This window comes from Leptonychotes weddellii, chromosome 1, assembly GCF_054177405.1.
Source record: "Leptonychotes weddellii isolate Sample4059 chromosome 1, ASM5417740v2, whole genome shotgun sequence".
NCBI lineage: Eukaryota > Metazoa > Chordata > Mammalia > Carnivora > Phocidae > Leptonychotes > Leptonychotes weddellii.
This window is the reverse complement of record NC_138369.1, coordinates 173243042-173256117: the sequence shown is the minus strand read 5'-3', so window position 1 is coordinate 173256117 and position 13076 is coordinate 173243042. Positions and strand designations below refer to the sequence as shown.

Here is a 13076-nt window from a genome sequence, read left to right as displayed (position 1 = left end):
GTTTCTGAAATTATTCTGAGTCATAAATACTTTAAGAAAAAACTATATACTGTTACTAAAAAGAAAGTCATTTGGGGGGAAAATGAAAAAGACAGTCATGGGTTTTCCCTCTGGAAATATCTTTGCCTTTCTGAAAATATAAATATGTATTTAAAAATTGAGTATCTTGATAGATCTAATTGTAATGGGAAATGTTATAATATACAGAGCCTCCCAAGTAATGTAAAACTACTAAATTAATATTTGTTCTTGTCCATGTACCCATATTCAAATGCACACATTCCACTTCTCTGTCCATAGCATCCTTGATAATAGAATCACTGCATGTAGAAAGAAAAAAAAATTGTAAGCAGACATAACTCTTTTTAATTAAAGTAAAATCTCAGAAGATTTATTTCTTATTACTGCTCCTAAATCAAAGTGTGTGGCATTTTTTCTCATGTGAAAGAAAAGGGGGAATTAAATTGAACCTGAGAAAGGGGTTAACATAAATGGAGAATGAGAAACTTTCTGAGCCAAAGCCAACTAAGGCATAAATATATCTGTAACATTTTAGCACTATTTCATCAAAGATTCATGCATTTTTTTTAATTTTCTTTTTTTACCAAACTCTCCATCTCAGTAACAAACTAAGAAATAAATTTTAAGAAATTTGTACCTTGAGAAATTCCCCGGAATAAATTTCTCGATGTTCCAGTTTTGCTTCAAGTTTTAGCCCTCTCTATCCTTATCAAGAAAAAAATGGACTATTATGAAATCCACTTAAGTAACACCTAGAGAAAAACCAGCAGCTCTTTCCTTCTCAACCCTTGAGAGTGGAAAAGAGAAAAAAATGACCACGGGGCCCATGGATTCCATTTTTGTTCTGTAGTCAAATGCACTCTCTTGTACCACACATGGCAGGCTCCAGTCTTGACTCCTGATCAGTGACATACCAAGGGAGAGAGGCCATGGGAGCAGTCTTCACTGTCTTGAGGAGCATTTTATCACTGATATTGTTTGGAATTGTCATTATGTAATGACAATAAAAAGTAGAACCAATTTTAGGTGGATGTTTATGTTTTTATTTTTTATCATGCTGTATGATCTTTTATTAAGTAAAAAGACTTCCAATCATGTCACGTCGGGACCATTCTACCCACTGCTCGGTTTGGCTGCCAGTCTCTTGTCTTTCTCTTCAGCAATAGTGAGGTAGATACCTTTTCCACAGGGAAGAGAATCCATGGTTTGTTTCCTTTGACAATAAAAAAAAAAAAAAAAGTGTTGGAGAGCCGGGTGGCAAATTTGTTGTCATTGGCATCTTTCATGTGAACTACATCAAAAGAACCAGGGTGTCTCTCCCTGTTGGTGATCACACCAATTCTTCCCAGGTTAGCACCTCCAGTCACAATAAACAGATTACCATATTTGATAAAATCGGTCATGTTTCCAGTCTCCAAATCAATCTGAATGGTGTCATCCATCTTGATGAGGGGATGAGAATAACGGATGGTGCGAGCATCATGAGTCACCAAATGAGGGATTCCTTTTGTCCCCACAAAGGTCTTTCTCACATTGTACAACTTCTACTTGGTCTCGTCAGGTGTAATCCAATGAACAGCAAAGCGACCCTTGGTGTCATAGATCAGATGGAAATTCTCCTTGGGCTTGTCAATGCTGATGACATCCATAAAACCAACAGGATAGGTTATATCAGTTCAGACCTTGCATCAATCTTGATGAAACGTTTTGTACAGAACTTCTTTATTCATCTCCTGTTAAGGCATACTTAAGTCTGTCCCTTAGGAAAATGATGAGAGGGAGACATTCTCTCAGCTTATGGGGACAAGTGGATGGATGAGGGGCAAACACACTAGTCAGTTTATCCATCATCCAAAACTGTGGAGTTGCTACATGCTTTAGATGCTCCTTGGGACCATGAGCCATGGCTGCACTAGGCAGAAAAAGACTTACTATTTTTTGGTTTGGTTTGGTTTGGTTTATTCTCCACAGAAAATGTGTCCCTTAATGGCCCATATCACTCTTACAGAGCCATACATGTCTTGGTAGCCTCTCAAACTGGTCACATGGACATGCTAGTGACATGAGTCTGGGACTGTGTCTGGTCTACGGTGTGAAGGAGGCCAAATATTTACTTTCCTGTAGCAAATCTGTGCTCCTATGAACATTTAGCAGCATTCTTCTGTTATAGTAGGATTTCTTTTTTCTCAAGTTATACATTGTGGAATAGCCTCTTTCCATTTTTATTTGACTGTCGATTTAGTCTCAAATACCCTATGAAATATTTTAATTTATTATGTCTATTCAATACTTTATTAGTTGTTTGTTGTGTAGCTTTGAATTATCCTAATACTCTTTAGGGCATAATTGGTATAAACCATACCAGCAAAACTTAGGATACATTGTTTTGAATCAATGCCAATTAATTTTAAAGGAATGGATTTTCCAACTTTAAGAAAAATGACTCACAGCAGGCTAAAAGTGAGATAAAAACAAAACTAAACTAAAACCTCTGAAGTCCTAACATTTATCCTGAAGCTATTTAAGAACACCCATGTTAGATAGGTATAGGAAAAAAAATAACTTACTATCCACATTCAAACAGAATATATGCTGAGATTCAGAAAAGATGGGGTTTTATTCAAGTCAATTGCTTTCTATGAGGAAAAAAAGATTAGAGGAAAAACTAATGATGGAAAATATATAACAGTAATTCACTTTAAAGTGAAAAGGTCAGGGGTAAAAATGTTCACTTATTTTCCATTAAATACCAGATATCAAACTGACTGCCAATGAGATCAAATATCTCATAATTTTCTTCTGCCTTTGCTACAGCTTTCCCATTGTCTCCAAACCATTTCAGATTCACCATAGCAGTTTCTAATCTAATGGTGCTAAACACAGAGAAAAGTTCAGTCAAAGCAAAAACACAGATGGAAGTACAGACTGATTGATAAACTCATTGAATAAAGGAGAATGACTCAAACAACGTCATGTTGCCCTCTTTGATGATGGAAAAGATGGGTACAGTGATTACACAACATGGCACGATGAACAAATGATCAAAAGTTTGATAAGCAATCATCCTCTTCCAAATCTCAAGCTTCCTTTCCCCTCTCTTTCTATTACTCTGTCAGGAATTCCCAGTCCTATTAACTATAACACTTTTATACAATATAGAAATTTCTATGAGCTTTTTTTTTGTTTTTTAAATCTCAAGAGTTTTTTTGGGATTCAACTCAACGGAGCTATAAACTCCAACCCTGTAGGTCTAAAAGAGAAGTAAATGAGCATTGCTGAGTTAAATTTTTTTTATTTTAATTTTAAGAGATTATTGCAGACGTAATTAGTGGCACTTGGAAGGATTTTGGTCAATTTTAACTTGGAATTTAACATAATATTTGCAAATGTCCGGTGGCTTGTGCCTAATGCTGAGCTGCATTTATCAAAGTAGTGAAATAGTGTTACTGAGTATATATCAAAATAGGTAACAGGAGAAACTGATCAGCAGTGATGGGGGGAATAAAGGCCATGGAATCAGATAGAGCTAACCCTGACTCCTACTTTTGTAGATTATAACAGTGTGGTGGGATGTTGTTACATTTAACTTATCCAGATCTTTATTTTAGGATCTATATAAAGTGAAGACATGTCACTACATGTTTCATGGGATTCTACTGAGGACTTAACTTATTAATGTACAAAAGTGTTTCTTACAAGTTTCTGAAACGTTTTAGGGGTCTATAAAGGTCTAACGTATTTTTAATCATGGGTTTTAAATTGTATGATCTTGAAAAAATCAGTGTCAAAATATTCTGTATCAGCTAGATGTAAACTTCATAAACAAACATGGCCATGTGTTTTTGTATTTATTTGCTTTTGTGTATGAACTTGTCTGTAACAAGTAAGAGTAAAATCATACAATGGTTCAGATTCAAGCAAAGATTTCACTGTGATTTAAAGAGAGGGAAAAAGTGAAAGAGGTAGAAGATATAAGTTATCCTAAAGTGCAAACTAGTATAAACATACTGAACTAAAACAAACTGAACAAACAAACAAACAAAAAAAACAGGCCACAAAACCTTTATATTTCCAGTAGAATATTATCTAACTATGGTCCTTTTACTTACTAGCTTGTAATTGTTCTTTAGAACTGGTATTAATTTAAAATCATCATATTTGACAGGTGCATTATTGAATTAAGTGGTCCTGCAAGATATGGGGAACTGATAAAAAACTAATTTTGTAAAGGATCTATATTCGTAGCAATGATAGAAACATCTCAAAGGGGAATATATTATGTTCTGAATAACAATGATCAAGGAAAGAAGTAAAATTCAAAAGATGCATTCTACTGCCAAACCCAACATCAACATTACAATTTCAATAAATCAACAGTACATATCACATAAATGTAATGGCGCTAATTCAAATTTTATTGAGAATGTGATTTTGTTTATAATTAATGCATTTGTTTGGTTTTACATGTGGTTACGGACCTTAAGCCTAAGAAGCTTTTTATCTGTTTTATTTTGTGTCAATGTATATTTCATTGTATAAAAATTTAACTTAATAATTATCAGGATTCTGGTATACAGAAAAATCACTTTCTAATAACCAATAATTGAAGCAACCACACAAACTCATAATTGATTTTTAGCTCATTAAAAAACTATGTAATACAAAGATTTTAATTGTGCGTGTCTGTTAGTTTTTGCTTAGATTGGTAAGATTGATCTCTCTTTCAGTAATGTTTTCTCACCCTACATTTCTGTGGTATATAGACCATTTTTATGTCAAGGATTCCAAACCCACAGGATAGAAAAATCTAGAGTTGAGTAAAACAAACAAGAAAATGAAGGGTTTTTTTTAGAATAAAAAATAAACATTTATAACATCTTACCTTTTGAATAATTCAGAAGAGGAGCAAAAGGATATTGCATAAAATATTTTTATTGCATATTCTGCTTGTAAGAAGACAAAGCGACAGGGCTTTGTTTTGCAATTGCAGTATGAAATCACATATAATTGAGGAAAGATGTACATTGACAGGAAAAATGAAGATTCTGAGAGAAAAAAAGAAAGGTGTTGGAAACAGAGAGCAGACGATGTGTCAAAATTTGCTGATAAGAAGGAATTAGAAGAGAGAGAGAGTGGCACGTGGGTGGATGGAAGCTAGGAGGGAAGCCAGGCCAAAAGGGGAGGAAGAGACTATTCATTCATTCATTCATTCAGTTAGTCAGGTACCAAATGAAACAAATACTCCTTTACCAAGAACATACTGAGTTCTGGTTATGTGCCAGGCTCTGAGTTAGAATCTGAGTATGTAGGAGGGAATAAAATGAACACTTTACTCACAGCCTAGTACAAGAGATAATCAAATGAACAAAGTTAAATGTATCATTAATTTTACTCATTGTAAAAAAAAAAAAGAACATAAATTTTCTTGTAACTCCTGCTTACTTAAGACACGATTGTGCCATCAGGCAAGAAAGAGTATACAGAAATCTATGCCTTAATAGTTTGTCTAAATTTATCCCATAACCACACAGGATAATATTAATCTTCACATTCACATCATTTTTTTTAGCTTGTTTTCAGTTTGGGGCAGAAACAAATGGGTTAATGATTTAATTGGAGGTACACTGTATTTCACATGCTGATATTCCCTTGCATTGTCCTTTGAATCATTCATTAATTGCAAAACAGAGCATTATGCACAGAGCAAAGAATGACTGCCTTAATTTTAAAATGTCAAAACCCATAATTGAACTGCAATTTTATTTTTGTCTTTGAGACTGCTAATTCATGCCAACATTTCTAAAAATCTTATTAGGGATTAGTAATAATTTAGTTTTTGTGGTCATTTTTTAAATCAAATTAAATAAAGCATTATGATTTAGCTCAACCTTTGTAGAAATGTTATCCAGTAAAAGACTTAGGATGCACAATGTGAATGTAGAGTTTACCCTTGTACAACACAGGGGTGAGGAACATGGCTCCTCTCTGCAGTCAGAAATCTGCATATAACTTCTGATTCTCCAAAATCTATCAATAGCTGCTGTTGACAAGAAGCCTTACCAATAACGTAAACAGTCAATCAATACATACTTTGTATGTTGTATGTATTATATACTATATTCTTATAATAAAGTAAGCTAGAGAAAAGATAATATTATTAAGAAAATTCATAAGGAAAAGAAAATACATTTGCAGAACTGTACTGTATTTATAGGAATAAATCTACACCTAAATGGACTCATGCCATTCAAACTAGTGTTGTTCAAGGGTCAACTGTATTTAATGCCATAAAACTGTAAACTTGAAATGGTTAAAATAGGAAATTTAGTATTATTTATATTTTGCCATAATAAAAAAAGAAAAGAATCCTAACAAATATGTGAAAAAATTACAAAGAGGACTTCCCTACTGTTTCTTGATCTTCAGCTTTCTTACCTAATCCCTTAGAACCATGGTCTTCAACCTCTATTGTCCATGGGACACATTTGAGAATGTGTCTGATCAAATGATGGTTTCTTTGTGTACATAAGCAAACATGCACAATGATTTTGAATAATTTTGTAGGTTTCATAGACCTCCTTTAGTCTATCTTTGAGCCTTAGAAAGAATTTGCCCCCTAATAGTCTTGGAATTGTTTTTTTTTTTAAGATTTTTATTTATTTATTTGACAGAGAGAGACACAGAAAGAGAGGGAACACAAGCAGGGGGAGTGGGAGAGGGAGAAGCAGGCTTCCCGCGGAGCAGGGAGCCTGATGCGGGGCTCGATCCCAGGACCCTGGGATCATGACTTGAGCCGAAGGCAGACGCTTAATGACTGAGCCACCCAGGCGCCCCTATAGTCTTGGAATCATTTTTAAATCATTGAATCATTAAAGAAAGATTGCTTGTGAAAAACAAATCATCAGTCAAAGAAACTATACCAAATGAACAACTTCTCTTCTTGTCCAGTTCATTCTGTTGAGGAACCAGAACCAAATAAATAAAATAAAGGCATGGAGGGGTACAGTGGGAGAAGGGGGAAGGAGTGACTGAGTCAGGACAGGAAGTGCATAGATACTAAGCCATAAGCCAGACCATAGGAATGGAAAGGAGCTTTACAGATTGAGAAGAAAGGAAGAACGTTTTAGATAGAAGATTCACCATAGGCAAGGTCTTGAGAAGGTCTGTGGTGGAGCCAATGAGAATAGAGATCCCATTATAAATGAAACATACAGAGATAGGGACAGAGGGTAGAGAAGAAGCTGGGAGACTAGGCTGTAACAGTCTGTATGTATCATCCTGTCATGTACAGGACTGATTGGGGGGTGGGTGTGCAAAATAGGACAGGAATGGAAGGCTGAACAAGGAAGGTTATTGTCCTTGGCATGGAATTGAATCTCTTCCAAATGAGCTCACTGCTGGCAACAGAAATAATGTACTTGATCTGCTACTGAGCACAACTTCAGGAAAACCACAATGGAAAATGTGAGAGTGATCATTTAGTTCCTCCACAGAACAAAAGCCTGTCACCGGGTTTGCCACCTCTTTGGCTATGTGACAGTATGAAGACACATAAAGTGTGAGAACACATCAGGTTTCATTGATGACCTACCTAATAATCTACAAGCAATATCCATTTAAAATCATAACTAGAGCCAGAAAACAGCTATTTGATAGTTTTTTAAAAAGTATTTTAGATTTGCAAATCTGGAAAGGCTAAGAACTTAAACAGCATAATTATCTTTTAAATGCTTCAATTTTGATATAATGTATGCTACTGAGGCAAATTTTTTTTTTTTATGATCCATAATACAATTATACTATCCCTCAACCTCATTCCCATCTTAGGATGTCCTGTATTTAGAGGAAAATTTTGAATAGCAAAACCTCAATGACTCATTCATGTTCATGATCATTTATAGCCATTACAACATAGTCACTCACAGCTTCTGTTATTATCAGAACATTAAAAACCCTGCCGGGGCTTTTCATTGTTATTTGTTTGACATCCACTTATTATTTACCATTGGGAGCATCACAGATGGCCCAACTTCCTTCTGATCCTCTTAATGAAGAGTGATCATTATTTTTATGGGTCCTCCTGGGGTACCCTATCTGTAAGTAAATAGCTAGTGGGAAGAGATAAATTATATTCAGAGTCATTAACAATTGACCACACCTCAGAAAGAAACCTGTGCAGTTAAATTGGACCCCAAATTTTTGAAATTTAATCTTCCAGGGAAGATGTAGATAAAGATAATGAGTTAAATAAAAGTGAAAGCACACTGTAATCATTGCATATACTTAGGGATATTTAGGATACAGAGAAAAAGACCTTAACTCAAACTGGCTTAAGCTAAGGAATGTGTTAATTTCTCTAATTGAAAATTTCAAAGGAATGGATGGCTTTGACACAACTTCTTTTAAATATTATTTGAGAGAGAGAGAGAGTGTGCTTGGGGGAGGGGCAGAGGGAGAGGGAAAGAGTTTCCCCGCTGAGCACAGAGCCCCCACGTAGGGCTTGATCTCATGACCATGAGATCATTACCTGAGCCGAAATCAAGAGTCAGACGCTCAACCAGTCTGAGTCACCCAGGTACCCCAACACAACTTCTTTTAGAGGTTCAACTAATGTCATTAAATTTGGTTTCCTTCCATCAATTGATTCTGTTTCTTTAGGCTACCTTTTTCAGACAGGAAACCACATGTGATTACAAGATTGGGACTCAACTTTGGGGATTAACATCCTCATCTAATAGGAAAGTGTATTTACCCTGATATTCCCTGCCAAAACCCAAGTATATCTCTTTGCGTGGGATTGTGTCTCTTGCCCAGCCTTGAACATAGAGCAACATTCTGGTAGTGTGAAAACTGTTGTACTCCTGGCTCACACCGTCCATATGTGCTAAAAGAAGAGAAAATGGAAAAGAAACCAGTTAGTTAAAGCAACAAATTACCATGACAATGATAAGACAATAATAAGATACAGTTAAATACCTTGGTGTGATTGGTATCAGTAGTGAATAGTTTAGTCATCAAAATGAATTAAAGCCAATGACTTTAAAAATGATAAAACTATATATGTTTTTAAAATAGTAAATCTTATAAAGGTATATATTTTGGCTACTATTTTCATGTAGGCCCAAGACAATTCTTAAAGCATAATGTTCTCAAAAGTATCTTTCTTTCCCAAAACACAGCACAATAAACATTCGACTTCCCATTGTTGCTTTTGTAAAGCAAATATTTAAAGATACTTGCAAAATAATATGATGTCACAATTCCATTTTTAACAGTTTTTCCTTCAATTTTATATGCTTGTATCAACAGTAAATTTTTGAGACACTCAGAGCATGCTGTTACTGGTTGTCTTCTTCCCCTAAAGGACGTTAGGTGTACATCGTTCTTAGATTTCCATTTTTGCCTCCTTTAAAGTACAGTGAGGGACTTCCAGTCCAGACAAGATAGTGTAGACTCATTTCTCCCTATTCTTTCCTGTTCCTCTCCACAAAGTACAACTATAAACCCTGGAAATAACTCAAGAGACAACGAAGACAGAGCACTGACTGACAGGCAGTAGGCAGGTGAGTGGGTTAAAGAGGCCAAGACCTGAACAACAACACAGAGGCAGTTTGGCTGCACCCTCACAACACACACACACACACAGAGGCCACCCAGACCCCATGTCTTCAGACCTCCAGCCTAGCCACAGAAGGCGGTCCAGGGAGGCTGATTTCCTTCCTGAATCAAAAGAGAATCCCTCTGACAGCATCAGGGGTAAGGACGTCACTTGGGAACCCCATGAACAAGCAGCCAGCAGGGGGAGCATTCTTCTTTCCTGCCAAATGTCAGACAATCCTCTCAGCAGCCTCTGTTTCCCCTCTTTCCTGTCCAGAGACTCTGGCGGCTTGCGGTAGGAGGAAGTGGGGTTTTTAGTGGAACCTCACCAAATCCCTCTTCTAACCTCCCAATCTGGGGAATCCCCTACTGCCCCCCTGCCCAGCTCCTGGCAGCGTGATCAAGGGAAAGGAGAGTGCCATTTGCAACAGATAAACCAAGTCAATCAAGACAGAATTCAGAACTGCAAAGCTCTGAAAAGTCCACTGACAGCCTACAAAAGTCAGCTAAGACTTGGGGCCTAAACCTAAATAAGGAGAATAAATAAAGGTAAAAACAATGAAATAGGTGTGCCTCGGGGGCTCAGTAGGTTGAGCTTCTGACTCTTAGTTTCAGCTGGGGTAGGGATCTCAGGTGGGATTGGGTCTGCAGGGACTCTGTGCTCAGCCTGGAGTCTGCTTGCCCCCCCACCCGTTCCCTCTGTTCCTGACCACCCCACCCCCCAGTCCCACTCATGCTCACGGCTCTCTCTAAATAATAATAATTAAAAAAAAAAGTGAAATAAGCCCAGAGTCTCCTAATTGTGGGGACATAAAACTTCCCTGGATTTCTCAGTATTCCCATAAAAAGGGCATAGTTTCCTAAAACTCTTTATATACCATGAAAATTAGATCTGTAGCCATCGATCTACTTGATTTTTCTGATGTGAAATTATAGTAAAATTTCTTCTCTCTAAGAGGACCAAATGATTATACTCTGGCTAGGTTTCAAGATAAGCCACCAAGGAGCCCTGAGCACTGGGGGTTATTTTCCTCAATATTTACATTTCAAGGAAGAATGAGTTCCTGGACCTTGAAAGAGTTCTTCCTTACAGTCTGAGAAGTTGGGCTATCTGGCAAATGTCTGGAATAAAGATACAATGTCAGGAATGCAGGGATATCAACCTCTTCCCCGTTTCTATAAGCAGGTAAATTTTTTCCTTCTCCCTCACCTATGAAGAGTGAAGCCACTCACAAAGCAAAACAATCCTGTGGGTATCATCTTGCTGCCCTAGGAGTAAGAAAAAGTCCCCTAGGGGGACTGACCACTTCTTATTTACTATAATAAAAGAAGTCAACTGATGCCAACACTGAAATGAATTATCTCACAAGGATCTTAAAGCACCTATCATAAAAATGCTTCAGTGATCAATTACAGATTCTCTTGAAACAGATTTAAAAAAAAAATAAAATCCCAACAAAGAACTAAGATTTGTAAAGCAATCAAATATATATATATAGTAGAACTGAAAATTAGAATCAAATTGATATTATATACCTGGAAAATAGAATAAAAGATACTTTTGAAAACCCACTAGATGGACTCAATAGTAGAGATGACAAAGGATAGAATCAATAAGCTTAAAGCCAGAGCAATAAAATTTACCTAGTATGATCAACAGAGAGAAAAAATAGCTGAAATATTGAACTCAGCCACAGGGACCAGTAGAACAATAATTAAAAATCCCACATATGCATCTTCAGAGTCCCGCAGGAGAAAAGAAAGAGAGTGGAGCTAAATGAGCATTTGAATAAATTATGGCTGAAAACTTGCCAAAGTTGGCAAAATATGCAAACCTACAGATCCAAGAAACTGAGCGGATCCCTGACAGTTAAATCAAAAACAAAACAAACAAACAAAAAACCCACAAACAAACAACAACAACAAATAGATGTAACTAAATTTTGGAAAACTAAAGGGAAAGGAACCTAAATGGAAATGAGGTTTCCACACTTCGTGCAAACTGGGAAAATGTTATTAGTAGATTGCTATAAATCAAGTATGTATTTTGTAATATCCAGAGCAGCCACTAGGAAACTCTACAAAGAGATACATCCAAAACCACTGTAAAGAAAGTGAAAACTCAAGCGTACTTTTAAAGCAGCCTGATCAAATGTTTTTCTTCCTAATTTTGACATTCCTCCCTTTTTTTTTTTTTTTTTTTTTTTGTGAAGGAGCATGCTTTATTGGGGAGAAAGTACTCCATGTGAGCAGCAGATGAAGGCAGTCTGGTGGGTATAATACGCATCACCTTAAAAAGATACACAGTAGGTTCTGATAAGAAAGAGCAGCTGGAACATGGGTTCCCCTGGGCAGCTTCCCCAGTCTCATCCCTCGGCTGGGGAGGGGGATGGTTAGGACACTCCCAACCATTTCCTTGAAGGAAACTGTGGTCTGCTGGAGATAGAGCCCCATAGGGGTGCCTTCTTGTGTTTTTGTTGTTGTTGTTGTTTTTATAACGAACACTTTCTTTAGATTTTATTAAGACTTCATTTGTTAATTTCATTCTACATTCTCTCAAGGCCACCAGACTAGCTTCTGTACAGATTGCCTTGACGTGGGCACCAGAGAGGTCATCTTTAGCCTTGATCAAGTCGTCCAGGGTTACATCCTCGGCCAGCATCTTCCTGCTTGCGTGGATTCGAAAAATGTCCTTCCTAGTCTTTTCATCAGGCCAGAGAAACTCGATCTTCCTATCAATAGAGCCTGATTTAGTAAGTGCTAGATCCAAAGTTTCTATTCGGTTTGTGGCCATAATAACCTTTGCAACAACCTTTGAATCGAATCCATCCAACTGCCTCAACAGTTCCAACATTTTCCATTGAATTTCTCTCACTACCAGAATTTGAGTCATATGTTTTGTTCCAATGGAATCAATCTCATCAATAGACAATGATGCATGGTGCATGTTCTTCAGCAACTTGAAACGATTCCCCAACGAGATTGGGGCCATCATCTAGGTACTTCTGAATATATTCAGAGCCAACCACTCTCAAGAAAGTGGCTGAGGTTTGGTTTGCTATGGCTTTGCCTAATAAGGTTTTACCTATGCCAGGTGATATGTCCCCATTTTTACAATTGCTGTTTCCACACTTTTTTTTTTAATTTTTTTTATTAACATATAATGTATTATTTGTTTCAGGCGTACAAGTCTGTGATTCATCAGTCCTACACAGTTCACAGTGCTCACCATAGCATATACCCTCCCCAATGTCCATCCCCCAGCCACCCCATCCCTCCCACCCCCCTCCACTCCAGCAACCCTCAGTTTGTTTCCTGAGATTAAGAGTCCCTTATGTTTTGTCTTCCTCTCTGGTTTCGTCTTGTTTCATTTTCCCCTCCCTTCCCCTATGATCCTTTGTCTTGTTTCTCAAATTCCTCATATCAGTGAGATCATATGATACTTGTCTTTCTCTGAT

The 13076-nt window shown here is 36.9% G+C and overlaps 1 protein-coding gene and 1 pseudogene across 1 annotated transcript in view; both read right to left on the bottom strand.

The window, feature by feature from the left end:
* Nucleotides 1-1134: 1134 nt before the first annotated feature.
* Nucleotides 1135-2398, bottom strand: LOC102751165 (small ribosomal subunit protein eS4-like; annotated as a pseudogene).
* A 351-nt stretch (nt 2399-2749) lies between these two features.
* LOC145721274 (uncharacterized) overlaps nt 2750-13076 on the bottom strand; it is a 16263-nt gene continuing 5936 nt past the window's right edge. Inside the window, 4 exon segments of the mRNA XM_081818530.1 lie at nt 2750-2894; nt 8774-8905; nt 11859-12544; nt 12546-12749. Of these exon segments, the coding sequence (XP_081674656.1) occupies nt 2750-2894; nt 8774-8905; nt 11859-12544; nt 12546-12749 (1167 nt within the window).